Below are 18307 nucleotides of genomic sequence, written 5' to 3' on the forward strand. Positions count from 1 at the left end.
GACTAGGTTTGGGTCCAGGTAAGGGGAGGTATCTATCACCTTTATGTCTCTGTGTTACATTCTAGAGAAGCTACTTATTTCCTCTCCTGTAACACCTTGTTGCAGGTGGTATGAGGTCAAATTGCAGAAATTCTAAAATGTCTCATTTTACATGATAAGAACTTAAAATTTATTTTATATATTCATATCTTAGCTCTTACTTTCTTCCAAAGAAGAAAACAAACAATTTAAAGTGGCTCATTTGGAAAATATTGTCTCTAGAATATTCTATCCTTACTGAAAAAATGGTGTTTCTTCAAGTTAGAACTTTACCCAGTTTGTTAGGGGAGGGATAAATTAGGAGTTGGGGATTAACATATACACACTACTACATATAAAATAGATAACCAACAAGGACCTACTATATAGCACAGGGAACTATACTCAATATTTTGTATTAACCTATAAGGAAAAAGAATCTGAAAAGGAATATATACATCTGAATCACTTTGCTGTACACCTGAAACTAACACAACATTGTAAATCAACTATACTTCAATTAAAAAAAAAAAACTTTACCCAATTTGCGCATTGAGTAAGCTTCCTGGCTTCCTCTGCAGGACCTCACTCCTAGATACAGAACCTGTGTGGGTAATAATACAGCATGTGAAATGTCATGTTTACACTGCCTGTCAGCTGTTACAGAAATTTAATATCAGTGCCACAGTTTATTGTATATGGACATGTAAAGCCCAGATTTTTTGTTTGGTTGAGTTTTTTAAAAATAGTTTTTTTGTATTTTGTTTTGCTTTTTAATACTTTTTTTGTATATCACTTTATTTAGTGGTCACATATTAGAAAACTCCATTGAGGTTGTTTCCAGTGTTTGGCTGTTATGCATAAAGCTGTCCTTGCCTCTCTTCTACACATTTTTGTGACTGTTTCTGCAGTGGAATTGCTGGGTCACACGGTAGACATACTTAGCTTAGGTAGATACTGCCAAGTAGTTTTCCAAGTGGTTTTACCAATTTATTATCCCCCCAGCAGTGTATGAGCATTCTCATTGTTTCCACATCCTCGTCAACACTTGGTGTTGTCATATAAAAAAATTTTAGCCTTTCTGTTGGTTGTGTAAAGCTATCTCTGTGTAGTTTTAATCTCTGTTTCTCTCATGACTAATGACATAGTCTTTTCTTATGCTTATTGGCCATTTGGATATCCTCTCACACGGCCCAGTTCTGATTTTTATTAAAGATAAAGGTTTTTATTAATTTTATTACATAAGATATAAGAAATAATATCTAAATAAATAGCCCAGATAGTTTTATAAGCTTAAGGAAGACAGCAATTTGTTATATATGATGAAAGAGAAAATATAGAAGCATTCTGGTCACTGCTTTACTTTACTTGTTGTCCAGGCATCGCACTGATGATGTGGAACACATTTTTAGTTAAAAGGTTTTCTGCTGCTACGTACTTGATGGATAAGGTAAGGTAATTGTAAATTTCCTGTACCGACTTCTTGTTTATTTGGCTCCCTTAATAATTGACTGATATAAGAAAGATTATTTACATTAAGCCTTGTTAGACTGTTTTTTATTTGACATTACATTTTATTTGTGCTCAGCTGTGCTGGCCTTTTGATGATGATGACTTGAAGAGCCCAAATCCTTGAAAGAGAGTAATGTCCTGTAAAAGCCTCTTAACCCAAGTGATTAGGACCAGAGGTCGATTCAAGCAAGGATTTGCACTTTATTTTAAATTAAAACATACAAATGCACAATTCCTCGCCAATCTTTGGATGTAGGGCCAAGATATTTTCTCTGAATAGGGTCGATTGCAATTTTACTTAGGTTTTCCTACATTAACCTCACCCATAAAGCATTGCCTGTGATTTCTAGATCCTGTTTCTTTAAAGCTATGATGCAATCTGAGTGCAAAATCTTTAGATTTTTATAATTTACCCCCTAGTTTTGTAGTTGTTTCCTCTGTATCTAATCCAGTAGACCTAGGAGTTAGCTACTCTCCTCCATAAATCTTTTTAAAGGAGCCAACACAGTATTCACATAAAGAACTCCCTTTTTTCCTCGTTCATATTTCATCAGTTACTTAATTACAGTATGTACAACCAGCATAAGTAGATTTGGGAACAAACCTAACAGGTAAGCCTATAACTCAACCGGTGGGAGAAGCTGCTGGTGTACTGGAGGGGAGCCGTTGGGCCTCAAGCAGTGTGGCCAGGGCCCTTGTCAGTGTGCTTTGCAGGCCAGTTGAGCATGTCGGTTACTCTGGCAGCAGTTAAGTGGATGTCAGGAGAACTACCACTGTAATGACAACATGTTCTTTGAAATGTACAATGACAGACATTCCTAAACAGAAAACAGCACTCCAGCTCAGACCCCCTATAGGCCATGGCTCCTCTAGAAAGTGCTTTGAAATCATTGGTAACCTTTTTGTGTAGTTAAATCTAAGTTGTTTCCTGTGCGCTCATCTTTCTTGCCCACTTACCTGCTTCTTTCTTGAAACACACTCCTTTTGGCCTTTATGGTATTGTTCTATTTCACCTCTGACCACCGTCTTGAGAGACTAATAATACAAAGCCTTTTCTATGTTTGTGTTACCGTGTACAGATGTTCAGCATTCTATACCCACTGACCCATCTGACCCTCAAAACTCGGGGTTTAAGCAGTCCTGAACAAGGAAGCAGAGAGTTTAGGATCATTCATTCAACAAATATTTATTATAAGTGTCTCTTATGTGCCAAGGACTGTGCTAGGTTCTGTGGTTGCAGAGATAAAAGTCACAGCCCCTGCCCTCAAAGAACCCACAATCAGAAAGATGGTAAACAGACAACAGGGTGCTCTTTGAACTCGGAAGAGGAAGTAAATGACAAGGGAAGGCTTCTGGGCTGAATTTTGGAAGATGAGTATATATGAATCAGTAAAAAGTGGGTGAGGAGCAAATGTTTCCAGCAAAAAGTCCTGGAGATGGGAGACAGCAATGTTGGATTCAGAGAGCTGCAAGTAGCTTTGATTGGTTGAAGTACAGGCTGTATAGAAAGGAGCAGGAGGCCAACCGTGGAGAACTTCCTGTGTGGGCTCTGGATCTGGGGTTTTCTAACATGTGTAAACTACTTAGCATCACGCCTGGCACAGCTGGGAGGGCACAGTAAATGGTAGCTGTCATTTTTGTCTTGAAGACATTGGGGCAGTTTTAAGCAGAGGAATGATATGTTCAGATTTGCATCTTTAGAAAACGATTCTGGCAACAGAGTGAAGTATGTTGAAATTGGGGTTGAAGGCCATTGCAGTAATCGCAGTGAGAGGTAATGAGGCGAAGAGTCTGTTGTCCTTTTCATTTTCACTGTTTCCTGTGAATTGTCTTATCAAGTAATGTTCCTGAAGGGCAGAACCTTTATCTCCCACTTATTACCCTGTATAAAGTATACAGTTGAATCTCACTAATTACGTACTGAATAAGGACACCAGCTGATTTTCTGAGCCAGGAATATAACTTCTGTCTGCTTTAGACGTTTCTTCCTTCTTTCTGACCATTTAAAGGTTCGTATTGTGTGTCTTCATCAACTAGCAGAATTCTTAGCTGCTGCTTATTCGTAGCCTTGAGTTTGGTTCTAGGTTTTAAGGTAGTGCAGTAATCTGATTATGCAAAGTGGGAACCAGATTTTTGGAGTTTTTCTTATTTAATAGTTCAAAAATAAGTATTTTTAAAAGGGTTATTTGTGAGCCCAGTGTATTTTTCGTAATATATTTTTAAGTTCCACCACAAAATTAGTTGCGTTGTGTTATAAATGAGTAGAACCAATGTTTAATTGATGAAATTAGTACTGCCTTTATTCATAGCTGCGTTTACATTTTTTAAATTTGGTTACTTTCTACTTCCTGTACCATGGTAATGCCTTTTGATTTAAATTATTAATTAAATGCAGCATCTTATGTCCTCTTGTCTCAGGTTGGAAAAGCACCAAAGGATAGGTTATGCCGAAGGGTAAGTGAATCTCCCTTAACTAGATGTGTAGTTGTTAATTTTGCACTTTATGTAGTACCTTATTAACTGTGGCGATGAACTCTGCCTTTAACCATTTTGATGACGCATCGGGAGATAAGAAAAATGCAAAGAGAATAGTATATCAATAAGGAAACTGGTCATGAACTATGGCCAATTTTAATTTACCTTTCCAGATTATCAGATAGTATGTTGAAACTAAGTTTGCCAAGATGTCTTCAACTTTGGACTGTGGACAGGAGGATAACATGCGGCCACTGCTGCGTATTTTTGCTGTCCTTCCAATTAGAAATGTATAATGGAAGTGGATTCATATGAGTAGTGAGTTTGATCTACCTTTATCTAATAGCTATTGTACAAATAGTCTTCAGTAATGTTCCAGTCCATGGATACTGGGGCTTATATTTGAGGTCAGTGATTCACAGTGCTAGCGTTTGCTCAAAACTTTGAAATATTCTTATTACAAATATCTTAATAAATACTTGGACACAAGAACCCAGCCATTATAGGCCCTTAGGTCCTGAAAAATCTCCATTGTTGAAGAAATCATCTGTATGCTCTTGAGAGTGGCTGTATGACTACCGTTCGTATATGTGTGTACATGCACACACACACACGTGCTGTATTCCTTAAGGATGAATTACTTAGGGATGTAAGGGATTTGTTGGCTCTTGGTTTAAAAAAAGACTGCATGTGAGCACAGTGGCCCCTTGGACAGGCCCCTTCAGGAAGGATTCGTTGCCCACAGCATCAGTCTGGTGTTTAGTTCACTGGCTTGGGGATCCTAGTTTTGTTCAGAGGGTTCAATTCAGTCCCTCAGAGATGCTCTGGAACCACACCAAGCTGTTTTCTTGGAACTTTTAAGATTCACACACGAGAGGAATCTTACCGCACACCGTGATGGTTTGGCTAGCAAATGCCTCAGCGAGCCAGATGGGAGCGGGATTGCCACCCCGCTATCTGTGGTTAACCGATGACACTGCGTCTTTCCAATACAGAGAGACATTTTTTAAAAGTTGAGAGTAAAACCATCTTTTTTAAAGCCTAATTTTAAAATTAGCTGAATCTAAAGAAAGGAATTAAAGTCAAGTGCCTTGACTTTCAATTCTTACCTGTCTATTCAGTGCAGAAAGTCAGTCGAATAGGTGCGTTTTTTGTGTGCGTTCTGTTTATTTTTCTGATTAAAAACTAGCAGTTTTGCTGTCGGAGCTAATTATGTCCCTTCTTAAAAACAGGATGTGGGGATGAGCGACACAGCAATGACATCTTTCCTTGGGTGTTGCTGGGATCTTCTTCAGACTTTAATGGAGGTAAAAGAGCTGTATTTTCATTCTGAACTGTCTCTAAAGTGTCAAATATTTTGAAAGTCATTGGACTTAAGAACTATTAAAAGAGATTATTTTTCATTGATTCACATCTAAGTTTTGACTTAAGCCTAAAAAATAGTGATGTTTCTTATTAGAATTAGATTTTATGGTTTTTTTTTTTTTTTTTTTTTACTATTATAACTTGAGGGGTGGGGAGAAATACGGGTTTGTACTTTGCTGCTGGTAGTAAGCTCATTAAGATGTTTGCAAACTATTATTTCTCCAATTCTGAACACAGTTCTCCCTTCTCAAAACACCCAGGCAGACGTCAGCCGGGATGAAATGCAAGTGCCCATCTTGGACACGGAGGATGCCTGGCTGGCCGTGGAAGGACCGGTCTCCATAGTGGAGCTGGCGCTGGAGCAGAGGCACATCCACTACCCGCTGGTGGAGCACCATTCCATCCTGTGCTCCCTCCTGTACGCTGTCATGAGGTTCTCTCTGAAGGCCGTGAAGCCACTCTCTCTCTTTGATAGTAAGGTAATCCTCGGAGGACTTGAGAGCCTCTCGGAGCTGAGGGTCTAGCAGGACTGTCTTATCGAAGTCATTCAGCCCTTTGTGTGTGTCTTGTATAGGATTATTCGTCACGGGGGTCTCTGTCCCCTGTTCCTTGCCAGGCTTCCTTGTTCTGGTCTACCTTAAATATTGGTGTCCCAGGGTACTGCCCTCTCAGCCATCTGCCCTTCTCATGCTGCACATGCTTCTTGGATACACTCCTTTTCTCCCTCTTGTGTGTCTTGTGTGTCTCCAGGCCTGACCTGTCCCCAGGGTTTGGGGCATGTATTTCTACTGAACGCCTCTCTTGGCATGTGCTGTGGACTGCAGATACCTCCTTCCTAAAATCTCTCTCTACCCTCACCTGCACCTACCCTTACCTACACTTGCTGTTCCCCCCCAGTTCGCTGGCTTGGTCAGTTGACGAGTGATGTCGCTGTCTGTGCCCTGGCGTAAACTAGCGACCTTGGAGACAGCTAGCTCAGTTCCCTTCTTCACGTCCCACAGTCACTGTAAGTTCATTCTTATCAGTTCTTCCTTAAATCCTTTCCGTCCGTCCCTCTCCATCACTGTAGCCTGAGCTCAGGCCTCGTTGTCTCCCCTAGGGTGGTACAGCAGCCTCCAGTTTCCCTCCACCCAGTCCCATGCTGCCAGAGCTTTCTTCCCAAAACACAGATTCAGTTGTATTAGTTTCATGCCAGTACGTAAAACACAGCCTCAACTGGCTTCTCCACCCCAGCTTGTGTCAGTAAACGATGATCCCACTCTTGCGCAGCCACGGCACCCCCGGACACCTGCAGGCTTCCCGTCGGGCTCCTGGTGCCGGGAGCTCCCCCAGGAAGACTGTGTCCTGGAAGAAGGGGGAACAGGGCGCTGCTGAGAGCTCAGTTCCTTCTCCCAAAGGCACCGTCCATTTGGGCAGCAGCGAGTGAGAGCGGGAGACCTGGCATAGTATTAATATTTCCTGCCACGGGGAAACATGGAGCCCGAGGAAGGCTTCCCCACCCCATAATTTACCTTTTCTGCCGTCCATTCCTCTCTTACCTTGTGCTCTAGCCACTGTTCACTACCCCCCACCCCTCAGAGAAGGCAGACATTCTTATCATCTCTTGTCGTGTTTGTATCGTTCCATTTTCACAGGCAACTATTCTGTATGGTCAGCTCCTATTCGTTATTCATTTATTACTTAAGTGTCACCTTCGCTTCAAAGTCTTTGTCTACATTTCCTGAACTGACCACCTCTTTGCCATATCCCCATGTCTATGTGCCATGCTGGCCACATAACAGGAGCCCAATAAATGTTTAATGCATTCATAAGTAAGGAGGTGATAAAGAGAAGGTACATGACAGAGGTCTGCAGAAGGGATGGGAGGGCGTGGTGAGTAGAGTCTGGGAAACCACTGGGAATCAGGAGTTGGTGAGGATGTGGACTGGGGAGAATAATACAGATCATGAAGGGATTTCCAGGAGTCAGTAACCTGAGGACACGCTAGGTTCAGCGCTGAAGCAGAGGGGATTAAAATTAAATCCAGTTTCAAGTTTGGGAGACTGGGCATGCCATTTACAAGGAAGCCCATTTACAGTGGTTTGGAAGTGTTGAATCTGAGAGTATATATAAGCAGAAATAGTATGTTTTAAGAAATTTATTTCCATAAGTACTTAAAAGTTTTTTTTGTTTTGTTTTGTTTTAAAGCAACCAAAATAAAGTACCTAGCTTAGTATTCCCCTCAAAAAGTTACTTTTAGAAACCAGAACATGTCCAGAATTGGACAAGCACAGTGGTGATGTTAGTCTCAACCCGGATCATGCTGGGATGGCCTGAGACAGCTGTGTGACTCTCATGTGCAAATACCAAAGCAGTGTGTTTTGGCAGGTGAAACGGAATCCCACCTCTGCCATTTACCGGCTAGAGTTATTTCAGTTCTCCTAGCCTGAGCGTGATTATTCTAGTGCCTACCTCATGGTTGTCATGAGGGTTAAATGACATACTCAACATGAAGTACTTTGTGTCTGGAACGTAGTAAATAATAAATGTGCACACATATTCCCAATCCAAAGGCTCTGGTGTAGAATAGACCCTTATATCTAAGACCTCCGGGTAGAAACTACAGAGTAACAGACTGTGGGTGAGTGTGTGGGAAAACTTTCAAACGGTGATGTCCACATGTGGTGGGTTGCCGTTGGAAGTCTGGTATCTCTCACCACTAAAGGATGAGTGGCTTCACCCTACTTGGCGGTCACACCAGCTGACCTGCAATCATAGATTAGGTCTAGAAAGTACCTTAGGTGATATCTGGCATGACCTGAAAAAACTGCAGCCCAGGATGGTGGGGTCATTTGTCCAAGGTGACCTGTTTGGAAGGGGTGGGCCTGGGACTAGAGCCTGGGTCTTCCAGCTCTTTGCTCTGTATTACATTTCCTTCCTGGGGACTTCTGAAATCCTATTTCCTGATATTCCTTTTTGGCTCTTCGGAAACAGATCTGTTCTCTGAAACAAATGTTTTTAAACAGTTCAACAAGTGTTTTTAAGAGGATGCAGAGTATATACTATGTGTTAGTTATCAATTATTGCACAACGAATGATCCCCAAACTTAGTGGCTGAAAACAGCAAATGAGTAGCATGTGTGTGTCTTGTTTAGGTGGCTCTGGCCCCAGGTCTCTCGCAGGTCTGCAGCTGGGGTGTCAGCCAGGGTTGCAGTCTCACCTCTGGGCTCCACCGGGGGCGGGATTGGGGATCCACTTCCAGGCTTACACGACTACCAGCGGGATTCAGCTCCTTGCCACACGCGTGACTCCGTAGGGCAGCTCACGGCACAGCAGCCCTCTGAGTAAGTGAGAGTGATTATGAGCTCCTAGGGCAGAAGGCACAGTGCTTTTGTTACCTGATCCTGCAAGTGACCTGCCTCATCTCTGCCTAATTCTGCTCACTAGCAGTGAGTCACCAGCACCCCCTCGGGAGAATAGGATTACACAAGGCACGGGTACCAGGAGGAGGGGACCACCGCGGCCCACCCTAAAGGCTGCCTACCGCACGCTAGATAATAGTTATAAAAATTAAATGAATAGAATTAAGTGTTATTGTTCAAAGACAAAATAAATCAAGAGTTATTCTTGATTAAATGACTTCGTTTTTAAATCTTTTTTTTCACCTTAATAACAGTTCATACTCATCAGTTTTCTTGGTCTCTTCTCTTTAGGGGAAAAACGCATTTTTCAAAGACCTAACTTCAATTCAGTTATTACCTAGTGGGGAAATGGATGCAAATTTTATTTCTGTACGACAGCAGGTAATTACAGTTATTGGGATGACTACCTCTAAGGTGTTCTTGGGAGTTAACTTCCCTTTAAATTATGTGTCTTTTTCTGATAACTATTTTAATGGAAAAGCCACAGTAATTGACAGGAAAGTCAACGATTACTTGGATTTGCATATTTTTTAATGAAACATACTAACAAGATGTTGCTCTCCTTCTTTGCCCATCTTCAAGTTCTTATTGAAAGTCGTCAGTGCAGCTGTCCAGGCCCGACATGCAGTCACGAAGGACAAAGGCTCCTCAGAAGAGGCAATGACCACTCTTTTGGGGAAAGACCAAGATTGGCCAGTGCTGGCCCTGGATCTGGCCCATCACCTTCAAGTTAGTGAAGATGTTGTTAGGAGGCATTATGTGGGTGAACTCTACAGCTATGGAGCTGACCACTTAGGAGAAGAGGTAATAATCACCCGGTGAATGTCATTTGGGCTCGAGTTTTAAAATTGATAGCTCGAGTAAAGAATCAGTAAAGTTGCCAATAAAGCTTTTTGCTTTTCCTTCTTTTGTTAGAACTTCTAGGCACAAAACGTGAAGAGAATTAAAATAGAAAACTAATCAGATTCCTGTTTCTGGTCAATGTTTAGTGTAACTCCTGCCATATGCCAGGCCTGTTTTATGCAGAGGGACAGAGCCATAAACAAAACAGACAGGGTGCCTTCCTCAGAATCCACAGTCTACTCGTAGGAGCAGAGACGCATGCTCAATTCTGTACTGAGTGGTAAATGCTGCGAAGAAAATTCACAAGACCATGTGAATAAACAGAAGTATAACAGGGTGGTCAGAGGTGACATGAGAGCCGAGCCCCCAAGGATAAGAAGCAGCCCAGCCACTCAGAAAACCAGGGGGAGGTTTTCTGCCTCTTACTGCTAGAGGCAGAAAGAACACGAGGTCTGAGGTCAGGGACCAGGTCACAGGAGGTCTCATAGCCCACGGTTAGTCACAACATGATTTAATATAATCCCTTCTTTTGCCTAAAGCTTGAAAATGACTCCTGTAGTCATGCTGAACTGAAAAATTAGGAGATAAGAGGCGGCCAAGGTCAGGTGATGAGAAGAAATTTGGGTTTTAAATGCTGTTTGAATTGGGCTTTCTTTTGGTTGTATAAATGGCCATACCTCAGAAATGAAGTAGCCTCTCCTAGGCACCGAACTAGGCACGGGTGGTGCCTTTCCTAAAGGAAGCCCAGCTGTTAGCTTTTGCATCTGTTTGTTCACGTTCATCTCCACAGGCCATCCTCCAGGTTCAGGACAAAGAGGTCCTGGCCTCGCAGCTGCTGGTGCTGATAGGGCAGCGGCTGGCACACGCGGTGCTGCGCACGCAGACGAGGGAGGGGCTGGAGCTACTTGCCAGGCTGCCCCCGACACTGTGCACCTGGCTGAAGGCCATGGTAAGTGCCGGCAGTGAGAGGAGTCAGCAGGTCACTGGATGTTTTTTCATGTGCATTTTCAGTAGAGGAAAAATTTAAGTTTAATCTACTTAGTTCTGAAGAAAAGCATTTTTATTGGGAAATTACTCTCTGGCTAATGCTTAAGTTCAAGTAAGATGATTCAGTTGTATGTAACTGACGGGTTATTTTTGTGTCCCATTTGCAGAGCCCCCAGGATCTTCAAAACACAGAAGTGCCAATTGCAACAACAGCTAAACTAGTAAATAAAGTAATTGAGCTTTTACCAGAAAACCACGGGCAGTATAGTTTAGCCTTGCACCTCACTGAAGCTGTGGAAGCCATAGCTATTCCTCCTTTATGACACTTTATCTACTGTAAACAGTCTAAAATTGTGTGACTATAATATGAATTAGTGCATGGTTATTTTACACAGTAAGATCTGGAATTTTATGGAGGGAATATGGTTTTTTTCCTTTTGTAAAATAAATAAAAATACATTATTACTTTTAAAAAGTGCAGTCTTGGCTAAATTCCCCTCCTTTGGTTAATACTGATGATAAAATATGAACAAGTATCAACTATACTATTAACTCCTCTTGCAGATGTTTGACTGTTTATTTTTAATTCAAGCACTTAAGTAGCTTTATTGTTAAACTTTGCTATTTAAAACTGGTTATAATTTACAGATTATGTTCTTATTATAACATTCTATATTTCGTACTCAAAACGTTATTGTAATTAAATTTAAACGTGTTCATGTATAGTCCCCACCAGTTACATGAGAGAAGTACACCACTTTCTTTTTAGTAAATGTTGGGAAAACGCTTTTGTTATCATGCTTGGTCCCGTACTGGGGCACTGCCCCCTGGAGCTCTGGATGCTGACAGGTTTCTTTCCCAGAGGTTATGCTGTTGCCATCAGAGGAGGATGACCCTGCCTGTGGCGGAATAATGGGTTCAAGATCATATATTCATCAGAATGGACACTAAATGGAACCCTTAACCTGCTGTACTTGCCAAAACAGAATCTAAGATGCAAGCAACACAGCAAAATTAATTAAAATGCAAGTTAAGATTTGCTTTTTGCCAAGATTCAAAGCTGTATCCACATCAGGTAATTGTAAAAATGTATTATCTTGTAAAACTTACGTTTAAAAAAAGGGGCAAAGATGCTAAAAATCTAAGGTCCAACTTTATTTTTCCTACGAGTGTTTTGAGATGTCTGCTTCTGGGATTTCGTAATGTTACCTGTTCTTAAGAACAATACAGAAAATGCTTAGTGATGATACTACAGCTTTAGCGAACCTACCTCACAGCTGGCTTGAGAGGATAAATACAACTAATTTTGTACCCTACAGTGCCTAGAGCAGTCCAAGTGCTGAATAATCATTTGTTGATTAAAACCAAATTAACCAAAAAACTGTAAACCAAAACTCTGTAAAGAGCTGTACAAATAACACCAAGTATTTATTATGGTAAATCTTTGGAATGTAGCCATACAGTGCGAGTACTGACATGTCCTGGATCACAGTTGTTATTCGTAGCAACTCGTTGTGATACAGAAGTTTGTTCTTCACTTCCTTAGGAAGAAGCCAACTCTCGCAATTGTACAAATTTGAGGCGTTAATCAGGAACATAAAGGAAAAGTCTGATGTTTGAGGATATCCCAGTGTAAATTCTTTTTAACTAAGAGATCACATCCAAATAAGAACTGTCTAAAACTTAATAATTACTATTTGTCGATAAAATCTTGAAAGATTAATTTTTCCGATGTCTTGAGGACGTGGGGTGAGGGCCTTGTATGTCTGATTGAGGCACACGCTGCAATAGAAACACTGAAAACGACCTCGGGCTGGTCTAGCCTCTCAGCCTCTGCTGGAATCTCTGCTGCCCCATCCAGACACATTTATATGATTTCTCGTAAACATGTCTAGCTCTATATAGTCACTTGCGTGCATTCTGAAAGATTAGTTCTTTCTGTGACTTTTCTAAATACTCTGAAAGTAGTTACGAACCTTGGAGGCTGGTCAAAGAAACTTGGAATTACAGGCGTTTTTAAAGATTAATAAATCATAGTCACTTTGATTCCATTATCACTTTTGGGGGAGAGGGTATCTAATAAGCATTTTAGATAATAAAACTGGCTGAACTTATTCTAGTAGGACATGTAATCAAATTTGGGGATTGTTGAGAATATTAATCAGCTGAAATATGGCTCCTAGAACCATAACAAAGCATTGAGTCTCTAGTTAAGATTTATAATCCTAAACATTGCCATTCAAAGAATTTTAAAATTGAATTCTCAGTTGTATGATTAAAAAAAGCAGTTAAATATTTTACTACTTCATTAAGGGCTTTTAAAATAAATCTGATAGAGGAAAGGAAAATAAATACCTGTGTATGCATTGTGTAACCATGAAGAGCCACAAATAACGATACAGAATGGACAGTTTCTGAAACAGGCATGTTGCACATACTGCAGTTATTGGTGGGAAACCGATAACCAGCGAGTAGTGTTTTCTTAGATCTACTCCCACGGCCAACCCCCCAATGCACCTTTCCTCATGAACATTAAATAGGCATTTTATACCTTGTTAAATTCTGTTGTATAATGCAAAGGAAAACAAAAGCGTTCAAATAATCATAAATTCTGCATTACAGGTTGTATTTAGATGTAGAACTAGAAGAGACAGGATAAATGCAAATGAAGAGGAATATAGCACACCAAGCTTCTAAATGGTTCATGCTTTTGCAAAAAGAAAAATGAGGTATGGAGAAAAGTGTCTCACCTTTGTTATAAAAATTAAACTAAGGTTGAAGTTCAATTTAAATTGCTTTCTTTAAAAAAGAAATTGATTACAGTTTAAAATCACAGAAAACTCAGATTTAATAACACTAAGCATACATGGAATAATAAGTTCTCTTAGCAGTTGCTGTGGTTCATTTCACTTACAAGAGACAAATATTTTTAAAGTACTCAACAGCAACAGTGAAAGCCCTCTCTCACCCTGACAGGAATGGATTTGCTGTATTTCTGCTAAACAGAATTAACCATCCTTGGAAAGATTTTAATCCAGTACTGAATTGTTTATAAAATGCCCTATTATCTACTGTAATGTATTGTAAGTAGTCAAATTCTGTATATACTGCTATTTTCTGTGTCTGTTCATTGTAGTGAACTTTTATGTGTATTAGTGAAATAAATTTTCAGCTTTCATGTTGTTTCCTTAACATTTATAAATATAAGTATTAAGATACTTTCCGCTCTTACAGGAGAATAACAAACTTGGTGATGTCTTCGCTTCCAAGGCAACCCAAAAACTAGCTGTTCTGAAAAGGTCGGTGCGTGCTGTTAAGGCGGAGTGAAATTACTCTTGTCATCTCTTAAGCGAGACACCCCTCTGCCATTCCCCTTCAAAACCACAGGTTTTTTACTGGATATTCACAACTTCTGCACCACCATCAGTCAGTAATTTCCCAGGTGCCTTTATTTTTAGACAGACATTATAGAACTTAAATACTGAGTCAAGAAGACTGATAAAATATAAAACATTTTCTGCTGAGCCACATTTGTAGGCAAGCATTTTCAGTGTCTGTGTTCTGAGGAAGTCCATTATGGATCCATCTGCATAGGTATATTTTTCCATGTGTATATATACACATCATTTTTTATTTAGTTGTTGCAGAAAAAGCTTGTAGCTCTAACTCTGACTCTCATCCTCTACCACTTACTCTTCCACTCATTACCTAAATCTTGGATTTCTTTGCAGTGCTGTGAACAGTCCACCTAAACCCCCAGGCAGTCCCGTCAGAAGTTCTTGCTCAGAAAGCCCTCAACACACAGCGAGGTATTACTTCCCTCTCACAACTTCTGTGCATCGCGGACAGAGTGTGTCTGATGACTCAGCAGTGTACTTCCAACAGCGAGGGCATTTTTCCTTGGTAGTTGGCATGACAATTACTTTATATGAAGACTCTTCACGAATATCACCACCTATGAAAGAAAAACACGTGAAGAGTATTTTTGATAGGCCACTGAACTTGTACAGCTCTTTACTTTTTAATTGGTTGGCAGGTGCTCCTTTTTCAAAGCTTCCTCCTTCCTGCCTTGGAAAATACCGCTTCATTTGCACATCTGTACATAAACAGCCAAGACAGTGGACTCACTCACTCATACAACCTGACTGACTGGGGAGAGATGAGGAATCTGAGACCCTGAGAGACTGATTTTTCCACAGGTCACTGAGTTCTGTATCTACTCAGGCAGAGCAGGCCTTCTAGCTCTTCATCTGGGTGCAGTTCTGATAAATTACACTGCCTCTCCAGCTACATACTGGTTTAAGAATTTTAAAAAGAGCCAAATTAGACTGACAATGGCAGTGTCCCCACATTAAACTTCTTGGTTTGGACAAAAGGAAACAAAAACTTCTCCACAATGAATAGACCTCAGACTGGTAATGTACAGTAAAGAAAGTAAATTATTTTCTAGTCATTGCACAGAGAATGCAGATTAACATTTTGAAAAGCAAATTAAGCCAGAATCTACTACATGGTCAATGCTGCCAGGCCTCAGATTTCAACCGATGCCTCCCACCTCCTGCTGGTACCTAAAAGCTATTATGAAAAGCACAGGCAGCATCACTTTTCCCAAAATATCTGCATGTTTTTCTCTCTTAACATTACTCGGCCTCCTTTCCATCAACGAGAATGAATTAAGCTGACAAAATCCCCTATCAAACAAATAACTACAAAATGCTTATATCAATGTGGGAATGAGTTCAATAAAACTTCCTTGATTCTTCATTAACAGTGGCTACATGACACTTTAATTTGGGGTGAGCATAATAAGAAATTTTAGACTCAACAGTGGGGAAGGGTAGCAGGGCTGGGCAGGACTAAGTATCGAAGGACAGGGGGCACAAAAGCCAACCAAAGTAAGGTAGACTGACTTCACATGCAGTGACAATGACTTATTCCCTCTCCTCCCCCTACCCCTGTGTTCCTAAGATCGGCAGGTACGGCACTTTGAGAGCTAGTTTTGAAACCTGGCCATTGTTGACACTGCTTCCATAGAAAACCGTATTCCAAGTGTGTATGTGCCTTTAGAATACAAGTAGTCCACTGCAAAGCTGGAGATGACCTACAATTATCATTCAGTTCCCCAGATACCACTGTTACCCTCACCTCCTTCTTACCTTCTAGGTTGATTAGAAATGTCCCTTTAAGCTCAGTGACATCTGCAGTTACTGCTCGTGGTTCCTGAGAGAGCAAAGTTGTCTGGGACGCCATCATTAATTCATTCAGCTGAGAGGTGCTGGAAGTCTCCTCAGCCTGTAGCATCTGGGCACGAGCATTTGCAAGTTACTATCTATCTAAATTAAGCTGTTACCATAAACAGGTTATAAAAAGAGATGCTGCAAGTTCTTGTGTTTGGTGAGGAACCCTTTGGGACCATTACCTCCTGAGCTAATACTATTAAATAAATCAATTCTTACTAGTATAAAAGGTAATAACTAAAAACTTCTAATTAATTATATTGATTGAGAATACACTGTAAGCCAGGCACTTCACTTTGCTAGATGGCTAAATGTCCAACCAGTATTTGTAATGATCACAAAACAGCTACAGTGTTTTTTATCCCCATTTTACAAGTGAGGAAGCTTGCTCAGAGAGGTTAACTTGCCAGGCGTTCCTGACCAGTAAATGGTACAGCTGCAGTTCCAGCCCAGGTCTGTCCACCTCAGAGCCCACACTTCTTCCCTGTATCATGCTTCCTACAGTAGGAGAGGGGTTAAGATACTATCTAAACAAGGATCTGCTTTTAGCAGTGCAGACCAATGGTGACAATCTGAGTAAGGCACAGAGCTCTTCTGAAGCACACAGTCTGGATATCTGATAAGCACTCTTACATTTTTTGTTGTAATTTCCATCTTCAAAACGAGTGTGTGAGCTAAGTAATACAAAATTCCTTAAGGAAAAAAAAATTAGCTCATGACAAAACAGGAGATTCAGAGATTAATTTGGTTTTAACAAATTCATACAGTTAGTAACTGACAGATCCAGGACTCCATTAGCTAGTTAGTGTAATTCCTAAGAAAAATACATTCACATTTTTGAAAATCCCAAAGTATTTTTTTTCCAATATAAATGATCCAAACAAGCTGTATTGTTTTCAGCTTATTACTCAGACCTAATGAAGTCAAAGGAAACATGACATGTAGGGGAAAAGCCCAGTACTAGGCTGTGTGGCCCCAGCCAGGTCACAGCTTCAATGGGGCTCAGTTTCCTGGTTCATAAAATGGAGTCATCAGCTTCCCAACTTGTAAATTTTAAAATGTGAACACCTTACCAAAATTCTGTTATCTGATCAACAATCGTATACCTACTGGCTATTTCAAGCCTCAAATCTTAATCAATTTAATTATATTATTAAAAGTTTAAATTGAAGTTCCAACCAAATGAGACGGTCATTTTTTAGTAAACTATGATACCAGTAAAACTTTTTTAAAAAACATATTCACTACCAATTTTCTTCTCAAACGTTAAAACTAGAGAAAAATCTTGAGTCTATGTTAAGCTATAGGTCAGTCTGCCCAATCAACCCCTAAGGATCCCAAGAAGAAACTTCTGATGGCCCTTTTGAAAATTAAAAAATAGGATGAATGCTTTGAGATCACATGATAATTTGCTGGAGCAAATGAATTTTCTTCAGATCTCATGAGAAAAAGATAAAAATATTTTTGGGGATTTGTTTTGAATCTGGTCCAGATGGACAAAATTCTCAAAAGCTTCCAATCTTTGTGTATTCCGATACGACTGCCATATTGTCTAATTAGCCCTGAGGGCTTACATTTCAAATAGAACTTTATTACACCTTCCCATCCCAACCTAAAAAATAAGTAGCAACAGTACATGTTTCATAAGAGAAGAAAAAGGAAGCACAGAGGAGTCGGAAACAAAGAATCAGTGATTAGTATTAGGATTAGAAAACAGAAATCCTAATTTATAATTTTTTTTAAATATATTATTTACACTGAGATTTTTTAAAACTAAATTTCACATGAAGCTGTATGATATGAACACCATTTCAAAAGGAACAAATTGCTACTTACTTCTATTATCTCAAAAAGCAGTCCAGGCTCAATCACAATGATAACCTCATACTCAGCTGCATTTCTGCCAGGGATGCTTCCAAGAAATGAATCTCTCATCGCACATGCACTCTCTATTGCTTCTTCCAGTCCAGGCTTCTTCCAGATAGAACTGGTTCTAATCCATCCAGTACGAAAAACACTCTTGGGTTCTTATAAAAAAAAAAAAAATTAACCAATTTACATGTATTTTAAACTGTATATAAAGCTCAAACCATTAAATATTTACTATGCATGGAAAATAAGAATTGTTATTTATGACAATTAGCACGGAGCCATCCTAAATGCTTACCACACATTTATATCAACATTTGGAAATGTAAACAAAGGATAAAGATATACAGTGAGATCTCAAAGGATGCCTAGAAGAAAATAAAATAGAAATATCCCAATATTACAGTAGTTGTCTCTGGGTTATAAGTAAGATCATGAGTGACTTTTGTCCTCTTTCTAGAATTCTACAGTTTCTAATTTTCTGTAAGCTTATTAATACAACCAGACAGAAAAAACTATTATAAAAATATTCACAGGCACTATACGTTTGTTTTAGTAAAAGCCTAAAATATATTTCTGACATTTATAAAGGTATTTAAG

At 39.9% G+C, this 18307-nt stretch overlaps 2 protein-coding genes across 4 annotated transcripts in view; one reads left to right on the forward strand and one right to left on the reverse strand.

Annotated features, from left to right (window-relative positions):
• Positions 1 to 13779, forward strand: part of RAB3GAP2 (RAB3 GTPase activating non-catalytic protein subunit 2) — a 90285-nt gene extending 76506 nt beyond the window's left edge. Inside the window, exons 28-35 of one of the 2 annotated variants that reach the window (XM_033430450.2) lie at positions 1398 to 1468; positions 3949 to 3984; positions 5238 to 5312; positions 5631 to 5849; positions 9063 to 9152; positions 9354 to 9500; positions 10405 to 10563; positions 10769 to 13779. In XM_033430450.2, coding sequence (XP_033286341.1) covers positions 1398 to 1468; positions 3949 to 3984; positions 5238 to 5312; positions 5631 to 5849; positions 9063 to 9152; positions 9354 to 9500; positions 10405 to 10563; positions 10769 to 10924 — 953 coding nt within the window. In that variant the 3' untranslated portion in view covers positions 10925 to 13779. Of the gene's footprint in view, positions 1 to 1397; positions 1469 to 3948; positions 3985 to 5237; positions 5313 to 5630; positions 5850 to 9062; positions 9153 to 9353; positions 9576 to 10404; positions 10564 to 10768 lie in introns of both variants that reach the window. The other variant, XM_004271021.4, reaches the window with a different exon arrangement.
• Positions 12006 to 18307, reverse strand: part of IARS2 (isoleucyl-tRNA synthetase 2, mitochondrial) — a 77964-nt gene continuing 71662 nt past the window's right edge. For both annotated transcript variants that reach the window (XM_004271022.4, XM_033430451.2), the window contains 3 exons: positions 17675 to 17865; positions 15758 to 15902; positions 12006 to 14556 (listed from right to left, as the gene is read on the reverse strand). In XM_004271022.4, coding sequence (XP_004271070.1) covers positions 14414 to 14556; positions 15758 to 15902; positions 17675 to 17865 — 479 coding nt within the window. In that variant the 3' untranslated portion in view covers positions 12006 to 14413. The remainder of the gene's footprint in view (positions 14557 to 15757; positions 15903 to 17674; positions 17866 to 18307) is intronic.

Source organism: Orcinus orca, chromosome 1 (genome assembly GCF_937001465.1).
Source record: "Orcinus orca chromosome 1, mOrcOrc1.1, whole genome shotgun sequence".
Classification (NCBI taxonomy): Eukaryota; Metazoa; Chordata; class Mammalia; order Artiodactyla; family Delphinidae; genus Orcinus; species Orcinus orca.